The 19,019-nt window shown below is 42.8% G+C and overlaps 1 protein-coding gene across 1 annotated transcript in view; it reads left to right on the top strand.

Annotated features, from left to right (window-relative positions):
• Positions 1-3,876, top strand: part of UTP18 (UTP18 small subunit processome component) — a 32,105-nt gene extending 28,229 nt beyond the window's left edge. The window contains exons 12-14 of the mRNA XM_036269778.1: positions 1,446-1,588; positions 2,901-2,939; positions 3,720-3,876. Of these exons, the coding sequence (XP_036125671.1) occupies positions 1,446-1,588; positions 2,901-2,925 (168 nt within the window). The 3' untranslated portion in view covers positions 2,926-2,939; positions 3,720-3,876. The remainder of the gene's footprint in view (positions 1-1,445; positions 1,589-2,900; positions 2,940-3,719) is intronic.
• The last annotated feature ends 15,143 nt before the right edge of the window (positions 3,877-19,019 follow it).

Raw genomic sequence — 19,019 nt, 5'->3', positions numbered from 1 at the left:
TGGTGTTTTAGAAGTTTAAAAGTTAAGATCAAATTGGATACTGCCAACTTCTTAGCTTAGGTCTTAAGTGGGTCAAGGCCACTTCTCACTAGCACTAATGTCTGCATTGACACCATGCTGTGCAGTCAGAACCTGTCTTCTGGAGAAGTTGAGAATAATTGAAAATGACTTGGCATACTATAAACTTGACTCTCTTGACATAATGGTCAATAGGTATATATCAGGGAGTAGGGCCTAATAAGTGACTGATTATGAAACCTGTTTAATAGACAGGTATATATCCTAATGGTACTTGTCTATGAAAATCATCCTGATTGGATGGTTTAAAGTCTCATCTAAAAATGTGGAGGATGAGCCCTGGTCGGTTTGGCTCAGTAGTTAGAATGTTGGCCTGTGGACCAGAGAGTCCCGGGTTCAGATCCCACTAAGGGCACGTACATTGTTTGCAGTTTGTCCTGGCCCTGGTTGGGGCCGTGTGGGTGGCAACCAGTCGATGTGTCTCTTTCACATCGATGTTTCTCTCTCTCTCTTCCCCCTCTCTCCCTCCCGCTCTGTCTGAAGATAAATGCAAAAATGTTCTCGGGTGAGGATAAATAAATAAATAAAATAAAAATGTGAAGGATGACAGACTACCAAGATAAATAGCTGAATGATAACTATGTGTTTGAACATGAGGGTGCAGTATAAAGAGCTAGAGAACATTTGGAAGTGAGAGTTGTTAAAATCCTACTCTGCTTAAGGTGACTGATTCCATGCTTGGGTTTTATTTATCTACAAATCGTGTGAGGACTTGTCTCACCTGTCTTGAACTTGGGTTCATTTTTCACAGAAGTAGACTCCCTTCGAGAAAGAGGCTGTGTGCCTCTGCTTAGGCCTGGCCTTGAGGTGAGCTTTGGGCTCTAAATGAGAACACAGGTTCACTTGAGAAACTAGGTTTTCATGATTTAGTCCTCCTTAAGGAGAGATTGCAAAAGGCAACATAGTTGAAAAGTAAAAGTAAGAAAAGGAAATTATATGATATTGGAAAACTTGGTATGACTTGGCCTAGACTTCAGTTTCATAAAATCAGACTCTTCATAATGTTTAAAGTATCTGTTCCCTGTGACAAATTTTAGTATTCTTTACTGTTGTCATTAAGTTAGAGCATTAATGGGTATTGCTATTGACTTTTCATTTTAGTTTATTCCTTCATTTATTCAGCAAACATTTGAATCTTCCAAGCAGCATACTGGATGCTGCATTAAAAACATCAAGAAAACATTCTTTTCTCTTCCCTCAGTCAATAGCACAATGAAAATGAAATTTTAATTTTGGAGTATTCTGCTACATTAAAGTGTACTACAATCAAGGTGAACTTTTGTTCCAGCAAAAAGAGTGAAGATTACAATTTAAGAAAGTTGAGTTCCCAGTTGTTGCCATTTAAAGCTTTTTATTATTTCCTGCAGGTTCACCTTCCTTCCTGTACAGTATTTTCAAACTTTCCAGTCATTAAGCAGAAGAATATTTCTCTTGTTCACACTATGGATTTTTCTCCGAGAAGTGGCTATTTTGCTCTGGGGAATGAAAAGGGCAAGGCCGTAATGTATAGGTAGGTATTATTTATGTTTAAAAGTCAGAAATATCTGTAATCATATTTTGAAAATGTGAGGAGATGCTATTGTTACAATCCTGGTTATACAATTAATTGATTACAATTATTTATTTATTAATAAATTGTAGAGTGTAGAGCTTGGCATCTCATCTCTATTATCTAACAAAATGTTCATTTTTCTACCATAAAATGTCACTAGCAGAAAGGTTCACCTGGGTTTTTGTTTGTTTTTTTGAGTAAACTATTTTGAGAATGTCAAATTGAAGAAAAGTAGAGTCACTTTAATAATAATACCATTTTCTTGGTGCCTTATATTTAGATTAACCTTTGTTGCTTTGGCAATTTGATTTAAATGATTTTAAAAAAAAGGATGTTTCTTTCCCTGCAGCTGTAAGCTGTAAATAAGGATTTTAACCACAAAGATATCGGAAAGTTATGCCCTGTCCAGGTTCTTTTCTGCACTCAATATATGTGGCTATAAAGCAGGAACAAGCGAAATCTAATTGCATTGTTGCCAGAAGATATAGGTGACAGGTGGCTCTTCAGGGAGAACCGAGGAGCTGGAAACCTGTGACTTAAATCACAGTCCCCTCTCCTTGCTCCTTTGTGTTGGTACTGAATGCTGCATAGAAGCCTGTGTTTATGTTTGTATGCTTCGGGGAAGGCCTTCTTTCAACATAAAATGAAATCTGGAGTAAAGAAAAGGAGGCATGTAAATTGGTTTGCAGGATATAGTTGTGAAAAGAGAATATAGCAAACAATATGGTTTCAAGTTCAACTTACTTTGGAAGGAAAATGGGTTATACCTGGAAAATTGATATATTCCATCATTCTCATTTCAGACCATTTTTGGTTATTCTTTCAGATCAGATTTTATAAAAGAATGCAGAGTCTTATTGAACTTAGAAATTCTCTTCTAAAGCTTTGGTTTATTATAATAGAATTTTTCTTTTCTTTAAGTAAGTCCCAAAAGCTATTAGTTTTCACCAGAGCATTGCTCTCTAGAGAGAGTTTCTAACAAGTAGGTTGGACTGATACCTTTCTGTTGGATATAGCTGATCAGGTATTTAATAGACCCCAGTTTGATGCTTTGGGCAAGCTTAAAGCTTTGAACTAAAATCTGAGGCATTAGCATTAGGCTCCTCAGAATGTCAGGTTGAGAAGTCTTAACCTAGCTGCCTAGTGAGAATGATTGTGATTACACCCCACCTCCCCTTAAAATATTCCTAAGTGCCATTCTGTGATCTGATTGACACTACTCTGGATAATCGCAAAATTGTTTAGATGATTTGTCTTTTACTTTTTTCAGGTTGCACCATTATTCAGACTTCTAAAGAGATTATGTGAAGTAAGAAAATCCTTTTAAATTGCTTCTTGGGTTTTTAGGTTGCAGCCATTGCTGTCAGTGGCAGAGGGGGACCACATTAGCCGATCTTTGTTTCTTTGCCCCTGGGTTGCTATATGTTCATTTAGGGGAATGGATGGAAGTAGATCAAGAAGAACAGAACCTGGTTGGACTTGAATCTTTGGACTTTCTTTTCCCAAATCACAACAACCTACCTCTTTTCTTCTGAGGTCAGCTCTCTAATACTATAATTTCTGAACATTTAACCCACAAAGGAGAATAGATTGAACAGTGAAAGATAAGTATCTTTGGATATAATTAAAGCTTCCATGAGCTTAAATTCTCTTATTTTGTACTATATGTTTCTTGAGAGATTATAAGTGGCTTGCCCTGTAGCTAGTTAATAGTGGCTTTTCACAGACCTAATTAATGTCTGGTCATTAGTTTTGCTGCCCAAAATTTAAAACAGTAGTACATGCTTCTCCCATGGCTTGGTCTTTGAACTGAGACATGGTGGTAGTTCTGAGGAGGAGCTTTGCAGGGGGCCTGCTCATCACAATGGAATAATTTTGTCTTTGAGATTCATACATGTTGAGACTGGGAGTGCATATAGACTTAAGTAGAGAAAAGAATTTTTGAAAGTAGAAGAATGTTAAGCAAAACATTAGCCTGGAGGAGAAAGCAGTCTAGTTATCCCGCTTCTGGAAATTACATTGCCACTACATGTTTGTTGATGATCAGCAGTTATAAATCAAGTGTGTAATTTCTTTGTTCTTTCCTCAGATTCATTTGAGTCACAAGAGAAGCCCGTCCTGATAGATCTTCTCAGAAATTTTCCAGAATGTGTGATACTGTATGGATAATGGTTTTTCGAGCCAGCTGTGCATATTTAAGTTAATCAAAGTGTTTTAATAAATACATGTCAACTTTTGTTTGAAAATAAATGTACATGGTTCTTTTTCTCCCCACTGACACACTAACTTTGATGCATTTCTTTTAAGACCAAACATGAGAAATTGGAAACACCTGTCGGTAGCCTGCAGTAACATAGGCAGATGTTCTCGTATTTCAAACTTAAGCCTGATGAATATTTCCCCCTTTCCCAGCATAGCTCTCTCCATGTCTCAGGGTAACAATTAACAGAGGCTCTAATTGGCTTGACATGAAAGTGATGAGTTCTCCCCAGCTAAGTAATAGACCCAACTTAGCTGTATTCAAACAAACAGGGCAGTGGAGGGCATCTTCAGTGTCAAGGCCCTTTGAGGTCTGTTGGCGGTGGCCTAGAGCAGCCCAGAGGTGTGGATTGTGTTAACATATCCTAGCATCTTTCCGAAGGGACATTTTCTGTTAAGATGGGCTGTTGCTGTACAGTTGTGGAGGTCCTCTGTTCCCTCCTTTTGTAGCAGCATCTTTCATAGTAAATAATATTGATGCTAAACATTTCAGATTCCTGACTCCAGTTGGCTTATTTGTGTTATTTCTCTTCCGAGTTGCTAGAGGGCAGCATTGGATTATGAGTGTAATTGAAGGAAGACTTTTTGTAGATTTTTACTACCTTGTCTTTAGCTTATGTTAAACCACTGTTTGTTTCAGAAATGGACACCAAGCCTTTTATGTGAAAGATTTACAGGAAGTTATCATTATAGAGAAAATGATGGAAGCAGAGTTTAAGTTTCAACTCTACCATCTCTGCGTCATATTTACACCCTTCTAGGGGCAGAACAAAGATTTCCCAGTTCTGATCTACATAGATAAATGTGCTCTTTGTTCTACAGACAGAGATGCTACCAATTCTGTTTCTTTTGGTGGTTTTTTTCTCTTAGGGAGAGTTGGAAATTTGAGTCAGGTTCTTACTGCCTTTCTTTGTTGGTTTTTTTTTTTTTTTTTAATGTGCTTACTGATTTTTTAGAGAGAAAGGGATACAGGAGATAGAAACATCAATGAGAGAGAAACATTGGTTGGCTCCCTCCTGCACACCCTCCACCGGAGATTGAGCCTACAACCCAGGCATGTGCTCTGACCAGGAATCGAACCAGGAACCCCCTCTAGTCCATGGGACAACACTCAATCCTCTGAGCCACACTGGCTGGTCCTTACTACCTTTTTTTGTAACCAGAGCTGAGTTAGCTCTGCAAGGAGAGCCACAGTCATGAGCTCATTTACACAATTCTCCATTGGCAGTTGCTAAGTTAACACGAATGGAGCTCATGTCTCTGTGGGGATGAGTTGGGGGTTATTGCGAGCTTGAGGTGGTGTTTGCCGTCCGGAGCCTCACAGGCTCTACTTGGGTTTATTTGGAGTGATGTATTTACAAATTGAAGTCTGGTGTAGCCCACTCATTTCTCCTCCCGTTCCCACTAATACTCATTCAACTAACGGATTATTAATCTATGGAACATTGTTCTCTCTGAACAAATCACAGGTAAGAAGTCTGTTGCCTTCCTGTGTGTGTGTTTCTGGTAAGGATATATAACCCTTCCTAAGCCTGCACAGAGTGAGGTGACCAGCTGCAGGGTTTGTGACTGGCATTTTTACACCTGATCTTGGAAATGGGGTGGAGGCAGCCAAATGCCCACAAACATGAGGTCACTCACCTGTGGTCGGCTCTTAAGCTGCTTGGGATCTCACTTAAATCCGTCTCCAAATTCGTCACACAAAACCCAAAAAGCATTGTCTATTCTGTTATTGGAGGAAATGGGGCAGAGGGCAGAGATGTGGGGAGAAGGGAGAATGGCGTTGGAAACAGTGTTCCTGAGCCCTGTGTGCTATGCTGTGCTGACATCAGGATATATGTATCATCTCAGGAGATCCTCACTACTCCTCTGTGAGGAGGTAGTATTTACTTTGTGTAGGGAAGTAAACAGGTTCAGAGAGGTTGAACATCCCAGTCTTCAGAGGCGTGGCCCTTGAAGTAGGGTGTGCATGCTCTTTGTAACGTTATTTTTCAATTGTGTGTTACATTCAATATCATCTTGTATTAGTTTCAGGTGTACAGCATAGTGATTAGGTAACCATGCACTTTACAAAGTGTTCCCCCTGGTATTTCCAGTACCCACCTAGGACCATGCATAGCTATTTCAGTATTATTGACTATATGCCCTATGCTGTACTTTACATCCCTGTGACTATTTTCTAACTACCAATTTGCACTTTTTAATCCCTCCCCCTTTTTTAACCAGTTCCTCAAACCCCCTTCCCTCTGGCAACCTGTTTCTGAATCTGTTTCAGTTTTGTTTTTTAGACTCCACGTATAAGTGAAATCACATATTTGTCATTCTCTGACTGACTTATTTCACTGAGCATAATACCCTCTAGGTCCATTCATCCTGTTGTAAATAGTAAGATGTATTCTTTTTTATAGTCGAGTAGTATTTCATAGTGTATACATACCACAGCTTTTTTATTCACTTGTCTATTGATGGGCACTTGGGTTGCTTCCATATCTTAGCTACTGTGAATGACAAGATGTGCATACTCTTTTTTAAACTTTTTCTTTATTGATTTCAGTGAGAGAGGAAGGCGGGGGAGGGGGGCATTGATGAGACAGAACATCGATTGGCCTCCTCCTGCATACCCCACACTGGGGATTTGGCCCACAACTTGGGCATGTGCCCTGACAGGGAATCAAACTGGTGATCTCCTGGTGCATGGGTCAATGCTCAACCACTGAGACACACCGGCCGGGCAGGATGTGCATACTCTTAATGGAATGATGCAGCCCATTAGATTGTGAAAAGGAAATAGAACTTGTATGCTGTGCAAAAGTATTTTTGCTTTATACTGTATTTATGTTATAGAGCTTGTGGATAATTTATAAACAAATATGTTTATATTCGGAGTATATACTCAATGGTTTCCTATGAATGGGCCACTGAGTTAGAGGCCCAACCTACTGCCATATCAGCTGGGCACAGCCAAAACTTCCCCACACCCTTCTTTTCACTTTTCCAAACGTGTATCACATTCTCTACAATGTGAACAGCTCCTCTGTTAACCTAGTCACTTAATCTAGGTACTTAAGACTGACTTTAAACCTGAGATTATTCTCCACCCCTAACCCCCACCACGAAACTAGCTACCAAGCAATTTGTTTTTTCTTTCTATTCTGCCATTTCCTCAGTTTTCATCGGCTCGTACCTGCAAATCCCCTGACTGGTCTCATTATTCCTACTTCACATTTTCCATTGGCTCTGCATACTGGAGCCAGAGATTTTTTTAAATGTTTATCGTGGAAAACTTCAAACATACAAAAGCAGAGAGAGACTACTGTGAAACTCCTGTGGCTGTATTGCCAGCTTCAGCAATGAGCAGCTCCTGGGAGTCTATCTGTATCCCTACCTACAAGCTGCGGTTATTTTGAATCCAAGCCAAGGTGTATCTCATTTGAGCTATAAATATTTGAGTATGTATAGAGATGTGTTTTAAAAATATAAATCTCGCCTGGCTGGTGTGGCTCAGTGGACTGAGCGTTGTCCCGTGGACTGAGAGGTCCCAGTTCAATTCTTGGTCAGGGCACATGCCCAGGTTTCGGGTTTGATCCCCAGTAGGGGGTGTGCAGGAGGCAGCCGATTGATGTTTCTCACATGGATGTTTCTATCTCTCTGTCCTTTCCTCTCTCTCTGAAAAAATAAAGGAAAAAAAATTTTTTTAAAACAAAACATATCTCAACATGCTACTCTTGCTTAAAATCCTTCAGGAGTTCCTCTCTCCCAAACTCTTTAGTTTCCCCATATATAGAAAGAGCATACAGATAGACTTGCCTTGTAGGACTAGTTATTAGGTTCAGAACAGCACCTGGCCCAGAGCAAGCTCTCGGTGAACGTTAGCTGCTGTCATTATCATCGTGATCACGGTCAGGTACAAGATGATATTCAGGCTCCTTCACTTGGTAGAAAGGTCCATTATTTCCCCCTCTTCCCATCTCCAGCTTTCTCATTCACCTTATGCTCCAGAAATCTTGAGCTATGTGAAATTTCTCTGCTAAGCCTATTCTTCTCCCCCACACCTTTGTTTTTTGCTTATGCTTCTTTCTTGCTTTTCTCTTTGTGCTTTTAAACACTGTACATCTAGCAGGGCTGAGAAGGGCTTTTATTATACCCTATTTGCCCTACTTTGTTTATACAGTCTTTCCATGTAAGAGGCTTTCCAAAACACAGTAAAAAGGGAAAGTAGACACAAGCCAGGGCCTGGGGAAAGATGGGAAATTAGAACCCAAATGCGTAGGCCATACATGGTTACTAAGGTTGAGCTCTGTTTCCATGCCCCACTCCCAATTTTTGGCTTCAGCAGTACTCCAACATATTTCTTAGAAAAATGTAATTTTTAGAAAGTGAAAGTCCTTTTTCCTTCCTCCACATGGGAATCTCTATTAACAGTTTGTATATCTTGTTAGTAGTTTTTTATTTTAATTGTTGAGTCGAATATGTGTTTAGATGCAAGAAACAGAACCTGAAAAATGGTGGCTTGAATCATAAGAACATTTCTTGTTTAAGAAGTCTAGAGGTGGCTGGCTGGCTTCAGAATCCATTTGGTGGCTCAGCAAAGCCCCCTCTGGTTAGTGTGTCTGTGGTTCTCTTTGCCAGTGTCTCATGGTCACAAAGTGGCGGCTGCACCTCAAGCCCCACGCCCTCACACAACGTGAAAGCATTTCAAGCTGGAAGGAAGGGGATGGGGAGAAAACGGCTTCTTTCCCGGCAAGGCTTTTCCTTGTGATCCAAGGAGAAAGTCTGTCTTAGAAGTCACCCTGCCGCCTTTCCCTCATGTTTCCTTGGCAAAGAGAACCAATTGTCCATAAAACCAATTACGCTTCATCCCGGGGGCCTGCTGACCCTGAGCATATAGCTATCTAGCTGTTGTTTGAAAAAACTCGGCATTCTGTATACGAGGAGGATGGGGGAGTGGGGAATGACGGGGGAAAAACAACTATGCTTACCACAGGTACATGCACACATTAAAATTTTTTGTGTCTTATTTTTTAACGGCAATGGGTTGAAATTATTCTCCAACTCAGTATTTTCACTTAATTTCCCTTATTCAGCAGATATGGCAGTACATATGGATTTATTGCATTCTTTATAACTATTGTATAGTATCTCTGACTGAGGAACATTTGGACAGTTTCCTGTATTTTACTATCATAAAGAACACTGTCATTAACTTTCTTATACAGGTTTCTGTACACGTGTATTTTTCCAGGGGAAATATCTGGACATAGAATTGCCGGATAAATACATTAAAAATGCTATTAAAATATTTGATAAAAATTGTTCTCCAGAAAGGCGAAGACAGCTAAGCAACGACAGAATTTTACCACTAGATATTACTGTTTATAACCTAATGAGTGAAAAATGATATCTATTATTTTTTGCTTGGTTATGCTCTGATTTTTATTCCTTCCATTGAAAAAGGACCACAATGATTAACATTTTCCATAAGAGAAGTTAACACTCATTCCCCTGGGAAAGCAGTCTCCCCATCACCCCCCACCTCCCAATCTTGACAGTATCTGTTAACATTGTCTTCTCTTGCTAGTATTTTATTCACCTTTGTATCTCCAGCATCTAGTTTAATGCTTGATCCACATATAAGAGATACAAGTTTATGAGCTTAAAAAAAATCTTGATAGTGGAACACAAGGGTACATATGGATGAATAATAACTGAGAGCACATTTTCTGAACCCCACTTTAAGATACATGGGGTGGCTAACGAGAGACTGTCCCTCACCTCCAAAGGTACCCTATGAATGTAGAAATGACAGACTTCGGAGACATTTTGATGGTGATACAGACAGCAGGTCAGAAGATTCGGGACTATTTTGGAGGTTAAATTGTAAAGAGCTTTAGAGGGAGTGCAGAGGCATAAGGAAAGATGGAACTGTGGGTAGCCAGAGGCAGAACTCGAGTTAGTTGTTTTTAAAATAGATGATGAGCCCTGGCTGGTTTGGCTCAGCAGTTAGAGCAGCGGCCTGCGGTCCAGAGAGACCCAGGTTTGGTTCCGCTGAGGGCACGTACCTCGGTTGCAGTTTGTCCCTGGCCCTGGTTGGGTTGTGTGGGTGGCAACCACTTGATGTGTCCCTTTCACGTCGATGTTTCTCTCTCTCTCTCTCTCTCCCCCTCCCACTCTATCTGAACAAAAAAAAAAGGAAAAATGTCCTCGGGTAAGGATAGAAAAAAATAAATAAATAAAATAGATGATGAGTTGAAAATAAACCGCGAAACTTGGAATCAGCTAGCAGCCAGCAGCCAGCCAATGTATTTTCTCAATGACAGCTAAGCGGTGATAAAATTCCCTCATTGTAGGTCCTGATTTCCCTTCAGTAAGTGTATATGGGCTTGGCCTAGTAAAATGAAATCAAATTCCCAGAAATTCCATTAAGATGATATACTGTTATTTTTGTTCTCTCTCAAACTCTCGCTTGATTCCTAAAATGCAACATCCTCCTAATTGCCCTTCTCTGGATTTTCAAATCATCCATCCATCCACCCTTCCTACCATCCATGCACTCATTTTATCCCATCCACCCAATGAATATCAGCTGAGCGCCTGTGCACGTCAGATACTATGTTCATGCTGGATTCCCAGCACTCGTGATGGATACAGTCCCTCCCCTCATGGGTACAGTTGCACATGCGACAGTTCAACAAGTGTGACGGAAGGGGGAAGGCAGAGTGCTTTGGGGACGTGGAGCAGGGAACTTGACCTGGTCCCAAGTGTCCTGCAAGGCTCCCCGAGGAAGCCATGTTTAGACAGAGTTTAGAATAGTGAGTAGGAGTTAGCCAGGAGAAGCATTTCATCCCTGTCCCTCTGCCACCTGGCCGGTTTCTCCCGGAGGCCTGCCCTCCGTCATGCTGTGGGGGATTCTTCATGTTACTGGGAAAACTCCCTGTGTGTCTGAGTGCTTCTCTTTATTGGAACCCTGGGTCTCCTCTGAAGCTCCTGGGTCTCCAGTGGACCTTGTTCTTCTCTTTGGTGGCTGTGTCCATCCATCCCCTCCCCCATCTCAGTTTGGCGAGAGAAAGAGAGAATGATAGTGACTCTTCTTTGGTGGTCCTCTAATATGACTTTGAAACAGCATGGAGAAATCATTTTGTCTTATTTCCAAGTTTTGGGTAAGTTTTCTCACTGCAATATTTATAAGGCACTTTAGCACTGGGTCCAGCAGAGACTAAACTCTTGACATATGTCATGTTGCTAGTACTATTATTTTAAAAAGACTCTGGCAGTGCATTGCACATAACAGGCCCTTCATAAGTGTCCCAGTGCCCCAGCCTAGGCTGGGCAGAGGAGATAGAGCCATAGAAATCATGTTTGGTAGGACACTTAGAAGTCATCTGGTGAAGTGATTTGTCCAAGGTCACACAACTTGTTAATGTCAGAGCTAGACTTGAAATCCAGGCCTTGATACCTGGACTCCAGGGCTTTAATGTCCTTTCTGCTACAGTACTGCATCTGTCCACTGGCTGTGGGGACCTTCAGTGGAGCTCAGTCTCTTATCGCCAGAAGGGTGACAAAGGCCCTGAGGCTATGCTCTCAGCTCCTCTTATCTCCTCTGCAAAAAGTGGACTGTCTCCTGCAACCCTGGAAACTCCCAGGAACTCTTTCCTCTCCAAGGAGCATCTCTGACTGTCTCTCGAAGAGGGTGTGTCTCGGGGATACAATGCCCCCTCCTACCAGTTCCCAGTCTGTCCTATCTTGAGGGTTGGAAGGACCTATATTCTTTTTCTTTTTATCCTCACCGGGGGACCTCCCCCGCCACACACACTTATCTTCAGATAGGGTGGGAGGAAGAGAGAGAAATGTGGATGTGAGAGAGACACCCACACGACCCCAACCAGGGCCAGGGACGAACCGCAACTGAGGTACATGCCCTTAGCAGGAACCGAACCTGGGCCTCTCTGATCCGCGGGCTGGCGCTCCAACCGCTGCGCCAAACCGGCCAGGCAGACCTATATTCTTGAATCTCCCTACATGCCTCAGTCTTTGCTCGGAGCTGTCCTTCAAGCACCCCTTGTGCTTCGCTTGTGGAGACACTGCCTTCTAGGTGCTGGTCGGCACCTACTGTGCATCTTGTGTGCAGTTTTGAGGACATGAGCCCTTTCAGCGATGTGCTCCAGGAGGCAGTACAGCATCACAGTTCAGAGCACAGAACCCAGAGTCAGCCTGCTTGTTATTAAACGCCAGTCCTAATTTGGACAAATTACTTAGTGCTCTCTAGGTCTCAGTTTCTTCACCTGTAAAAGAGGGACAACAATAGAGGCTGCTCCGGAGGGCTGGTGGAGAATTAAGAGGCACTACAGCATGTTAAGCACGTGGCCCATTCCTGGCACGTGGCATTCAGGAAATGCCAGCTGTTGTTATTTTCTCATCTGATCTTACAGCAGCCTTGGGAGGTAGGCAGGGCAGGTGTTATTAACCCTTTGAAGCCCCTGGGAAGGGTGAGTTCAGAGATGTTAAATGACTTGATCTGAGGTCACCAATCCAGTAAATGGCAGTCAGAACCCCAGGTGTCCTGACTCTGAGACCAGTGCTCCTTCCGCTCTGAGTGGCCTCTGGAATGAATGATATTTACTTTGGGAATCTATCTGTCTGATCGACTTTCATGTCTGAATTCTCTCTTCTTCCTGCTGCTGCTCCTCCTGCCAGAATTCTGCCTGGTGCTAGTCTCCAGAAACCCATGGGCCAAACCTCTCCCTGTCGCTCAGAGGCTGCTGGGAAGCAGGTCTGTCTCAGGAGGGATTAGGAAGCCACAAAGGTCATCTATGCAGTGGGTGCCCTGACCTTCAGCTGGTTGTTCACTTAGTTATCTATTAGAATGACTTTGAGTCCCTCCAATTTGAATTAAAATCTATCATAAATGTATGCATTTGAAAAGTGCAGAGTCATTTAATTCTTATAACAGGTATTGTAATTCATATATATATATATGATACCACTGAAAAGGTACTAATGAGTTTTTACACTGTTGCACTTTCTACAAAGGATAATTTCTCATGCAAGAAACTATTTTAGGTATGACCATAGATAAGTCTTAGGTGTGACTATAGGAGGTACATAATATCTGGTGGTTTTTCTTTTCATGGGGCTGGAGAATGGTAATATTCTATCATTTTTTCCACTTATTAGTTGGAATACTTTTATAAAGAGATATTCTCATTTATCATTTGGCTAGCCAGTGGTATAGTCATAAAGGAAAGATAGGATAAATGCTGGATGACTTCCCTTTTACCTACCAGTTTCCAAGAAGACAAGTTAGCTTTCCTATCATCCTCTGTGGGTGCCTATCTTTTTTATATCATTACAAACCTATGGATTTACATATATTTGCTATGTTTTAATCTATTGCAATTATTATCATTGAAAATCAAGTTGTCCCATCCTTGGCTAGTGGGAGCATCTTCAGGTTGGTTCCCGAGTCCTTTTGACATGATGCTAGTGTTTTTTTAAATTTTTTTTATAGCTTCCTCACTGTTAGGGATGACAAAGTGTTCCAGGCTCATCTTGCCTGTTTCCGGCCCAGACCTGCCCCCAGCCATTTCTCTGAGGATTCCTGGTTTCTTTGAATCAGAAATTACATTTCAAGACTATGCACGCTGGCTGTTAGTGATGCTCACTGCTATTGAGGTTGGTTATTGTTTCTAGACCTTTATAGTGGACGGAGCTGGTTGTGGGGTAGGAACCAACCTGAAGATGCTCCCACTTGCCAAAGATGGGACAACTTGAGTTTCAATGATAATAATTGCAATAGATTAAAACATAGCAAATATATGTTGTGGGGTAGGACATGATAACATTTGTCTGTGCTCTGTTGGAGGAGGTCATCGAGAGGCGTGACCACTGGGTGACCTGTGAGCTGGACCCAGGCTATCAGAAGCTCCCCATCAGTTACCTCATTTGATCTCCACAACAACAGGAGGTATTATCTGCATCTTCCCTTTGCTTTAAAGCAGTGGTTCTCAACCTTCCTAATGCCACGACCCTTTAATACAGTTCCTCATGTTGTGGTGACCCCCAACCATAAAATTATTTTTGTTGCTGCTTCATAACTGTAATTTTGCTACTGTTATGTCTTAGGCAACCCCTGTGAAAGGGTCGTTCAACCCCTAAAGAGGTCGCGACCCACAGGTTGAGAACCACTGCTTTAGAGACTCAGATACTAAGGATCAGAGAGGTAAGTTCAGGGTCACAGGTCAGTAAGTGGCAGAGATTTGAACACTGACTCCTAATTCTAAAGCTGCATCACCTCTGCTACATTTCAACCCTTCCTGGGATGCCTGTTCAACTTTGGAGTCTTGGCCAGTGGGAATAGACTTCCTTGGATATTCTCAAGGTCTGATATAAAGCTTTTTTTTAATCCTCACTCGAGGACATTTTTCCATTTTTTGTTCAGGTAGAGTGGGAGGGAGAGAGAGAAACATCGATGTGAAAGGGACACATGAAGTGGCTGCCACCCGCACGACCAACCAGGGCTGGGGACAAACTGCAACCGAGGTACGCGCCCTTAGTGGGAACTGAACCCGGGTCTCTCTGGACCGCAGGCCGATGCTCTAACCGCTGAGCCAAACCGGCCAGGGCTGATATAAAGCTTTTGATTTCTGATCCCATTTCTTAAGAAGCAATAGACACTCTTTAAAGTAGCTTCTGGATATTTTCACCACCAGGAAGAATCTGTTTTTGGTGATTCCTGGACCTCATTATTCGTTTTTCTTTCCAGGATGGGGAGAGATGCCTCCCCAGCCCCATCCAGCCTGTGGGACATGCTGAGTGTGGTGAAGGATGCTCGGACCTGTGGTTCTTGTGACTGGTAGCTGCGGTCATTGCAAACCTCGAGGAGCCTGTGGGAGGGGAGGAGTGGGTGGCAGGTCTGCTAAGAAAAATGAGATGTACATAATTGCCACTGACATTTGCCTCCGTTGTAAATCCTCTCAAAGAGACCCTGCATCTCGAGTAAGATACCTTCCTTGGGAGATGGCATCCGGCTTGATGAATCAATTGTGGCTTCATCATTCTCTCCCTAATATTTAATAATAGCTAACACTGGCCTTCCAGGGACCAGCTCAGCCACCAACATCAAGGGGACAAGGGTCAAACTGGGAGGGCTCAAGTCAACAAGGGATGGGGCTGGTTTTCCTTCTGTTGGGAACAAATCCATTCTCATGCTTCACTCTTGAACTAGTTGTAGAGGAGAAGATTAAATACAAAGAAAGAGAAAGAAACAAAAAACACAGGTCGAAAGACAACTAGAAAGTGGAAAGAACGAGAACTGGCATTTACGGACCACTCAGTTCCTTCCGGAGCTAAACCATTTTGGATTCTTATGGAACTTTTGTCTACCTACATCATTCCATTTAATTCTCACCAAGACCCTCTGGTTGTCTTCATTTTGGAGAGAAAAGATGGAAACCCACGTAGGTTAAGGATCTTGCCTGGCTGCCCAAGTACAAGGATTGTGAGAAGGCAAAGTTCATGTTCTTTGTTCTTTGTACTGCTCCAATATAGCCCAATTCATTCACAATCAGAGACGGACCGGCTGTGGCTGGCAGGCAAAGCCACCCCTCTGCCTGTTTCTGTGGGGCTGCAATCCAAGAATGGTTTTTACATTTTAAAATGGCTTAAAGAAAATCAAAAGAAGTATATTTCCTGACACATGAAAATTATTACCTAAAATTCAAATTTTGCTGTCCATAAATAAAGGTTTGTTGGAACACAGACCTGCTCACTCACTCACAGATTATCTGCGGCTGCTTTTGCCCTACCGTGACAGAGTCGAGTGGTCGTGACAAAGACAGTATGAGCAGCAACACCTAGAATATTTACTATCTGGACTTTTACAGAAAAAGTTTGCCAACCCTGTTCAGACAGATTTCCAAACACCCAGAACGACAGAGAAAGAGCCAAGCCGAGGTCAGACATGGATACGCACTTTATTGGTAACTGGTGTTGTTAGACATGATTAAGCACTCACAATTTCAGAGACATAAAATACTGTTTCCTTTCCAGTCAAGAATGGCCCCATAAGGGTTTTAGGATTTATCAGCATCATTAAATATTGCTGTAGAGATCGCTCAGCCACTTCAGTGAGTTGCCTCGAAGGTACTTAATATTTTCAGGTAAATACCAGGGATGTGGTTGTGAATGTAACTTGAAGAGTTTGCTCATTTCTTTGTCCCTTGACTATTGTGTGTGTGTGATTATTACAGAAAATATTTACGTTTCCCAGAGTCGCTCAGCTCAGGGTTTGTGGCTGTCTAATTTATCCTAGTGGGTGGTACAGATCATGTTTGTCCATTTCAGGTGAAAGGGACAGCAAAGGGCAAAAGAAAAGAAGGCAACCCGCTGTAGGCTCTTACCAGGTCACCAGTTTAGCACAACATGCTTTTATTTATTTATTTAATCCTCACCTGAGGACATTTTTGCATTTATCTTCAGATAGAGTGGGAGGGAGAGAAGGAAGGAGAGAGAGAGAGAAACATTGATGTGAGAGAGACACATCCACTGGCTGCCACCCATACGACCCCAACCAGGGCTGGGGACAAACCACAACCGAGGCCGTGCCCTTAGCGGGAACCGAACTCAGACTCTCTTGTCCGCGGGCCGGTGCTCTAACTGCTGAGCCGAACCAGCCAGAACATATTTATTAAAAAAAATTGTTTCTTTATTGATTTTTAGAGAGAGAGGAAGGGAGAGGGAGAGAGAGATAGAAACATCAATGAGAGAGAACATCAATTGGCCACCTCCTGCATGCCCCCCACTTGGGATCGGGCCCACAACCTGGGCATGTGCCCTCACCAGGAATCGAACCAGCAACCTCTTAGTGCACAGGTCGATGCTCAACCACTGAGCTACACTGGCTGGGCTCACAACATGCTTTTAGAGGAACAAACATGAGCGAGTCGTCTCACTCTCCAGTCCAAGAATGCTTGATTCCTCTGTGGTGACAAATTCCCTGACCTGAGAGAAAATCACCCACAGAGGAGCAGAAGAGACAGATGCTCTCTTTCTGTTTTCCAATATGGCTCCTTTTTTCATCCAAGAAAGCCCTCCTGTCCTCAACATCTGTTTTCTGCTCACGATCCCTGTGAAGATCTCAGGTTGACCGCGTTTCCCCATGTTCTCGTCAAGCTTCATTTCTTCTGTGACCCCTCCCTCGGACTCCTTCCGCTTAAGTCTTCCTTCCCCATTGCCATTCTAAATCTTCAGCATCTTTAATAGGATACTTGTCTGTCAACTTAGCCATCTCCCTCATCCTACCATGAGCTGCTTAGGGGGTGCTGGGTGTTTTTTTAAACTTCTGTGCCCCCAGCACCCATCCAAACAGTGACCACTACAAAATTGATCTTCATTAAATATATAGTGAATGAATGAATTGGTGGGTGGGGTCATCTTGCCAGGGAGGGTGCCCACTGGGCTGAAACTCTGGGGCTGGAATGCATCACTCCCTTCTCCTCAGAACAAGAGAGAAGAGACAGTGTCTCCCAGGCCTCCGAGAAGCCTTCTGCTGCCCACAGTGTCCTTGGAATGGAGGGCAGGGGAACACGTCTGGGAAGAGAGACGTGAGGATGGAGGCTTTGCAATGAGCCCGCAGACCTGCTGGCAGTCACCAGACCCACTGTGTGCAGTGCCTTGTGGTCACCACGACCCCATGGGGACCTTCACACTGACCCTGCGGAATGGATGCTCTTTTCTATTTTACAGGACAAAGAAACCAAACTCAGAAAGATCGATCTCTCTGATATCACTTACTAAGTGGGGGCTCAAGCTTGGTTTTTTTCTCTACAACCTGGGAAGTATTTCTTCATGAGAAAATTGACCTACCATTATAGTGGTGACTTCACAGAAAACTCTGAACACTTTTCATTCTTGCTCTCTTGTAATCTTGAATCATGCAGGTAATTTTCACCTTCTCACACATTTACTGTTCTCCCCAAAACCAAACCAAGAATGGATAAACTCATGTTCTTTGTCATGGGGCTTTTAATTGCTCTCAAGTAGTTAAAAAAAAATTTTTTTTCTTTATTGATTTTAGAGAGAGGAAGGGAGAGAGAGAGAGAGAAACATCGATGAGAGAGAACATCTATTAGCCGCCTCCTGCATGCCCCACACTGGGGATCAGGCCCACAACCTGGGCTGGTGCGCTGACTGGGAATCGAACCGGCGACCTCTTGGTGCATGGGGTCGCCGCTCAACCACTGAGCCACACTGGCTGGGCTGTTATGTGCTCTTAAAGCATCGTGGACTGTTCCTTATTATGGTTTTTATTGTATGTATTTTTGCATGTGATTAATTTCCTTCTCCTTCACCAGGCTTTAAATTCTACAAGGAGAAGGACAGTGTCTATTTTTTGCTCATCTGTGACTGTGTTTCCCAAGCAACCAACACAGTCTGTGACTTGGTGATTGTTAAATAACGAAATAACAAATACATTTTAGTGAATGAGGGAATCAACAAATAAGTGCGTGGCTGCTATGCCAGAGAGCCGTACCTCAAGCAGCCTGCTGTGCACAGATCTGAGGGGAAAACAGACCAGGACAGAACCCTAGGTCGAGACCTCTTGCCTCCTGCAGGAAGATGAAACGCAACTTGGAAACACTTACTTAGAAACATATTTCATCATTCTAAAGATGCTTCCCTAAATAGATGTAGAGAACTGAAACTGGGAATCACAAAATGTAATCTGACAAAAATGAAAGCAAACTGGTTCGTATCTAGGCGAAAATAAACAGACTAGAAATGATAAGACCCCGTTCGTGGATCTTTCTGGACAGAGGAGGGAGCATGGAGTAGGAAAGGCAAGTGTGTAGGATGAGCTGGTGCAGTCTAATGAGAACTTCCTTTGGCCACTTGGTGCCTGATGGCTTTGGCTTTGGACCTAAGGCACTTGCCTCATTGTCCCTAGAAACCACCTCTTTCCCAACTTGTGCATCTCCGTCCAGGGTTAATGGCCCTCAGGGACAGTGGGTTGAGTTGGCCATGATTTACAGATGGGATCACTGAAGCTAAGTGACCACAATTACTAAGCCAGAGGCAACAACAAAAACATGCTTTTTCCTTAGCCCCAACCCCTTCCTCCAGTGCGTATATACTG

The sequence above is a fragment of the Molossus molossus genome, unplaced genomic scaffold (assembly GCF_014108415.1).
Source record: "Molossus molossus isolate mMolMol1 unplaced genomic scaffold, mMolMol1.p scaffold_m16_p_19, whole genome shotgun sequence".
NCBI lineage: Eukaryota > Metazoa > Chordata > Mammalia > Chiroptera > Molossidae > Molossus > Molossus molossus.
The sequence above is the reverse complement of the archived record's forward strand: the minus strand, read 5'-3'. Positions and strand labels throughout refer to the sequence as shown.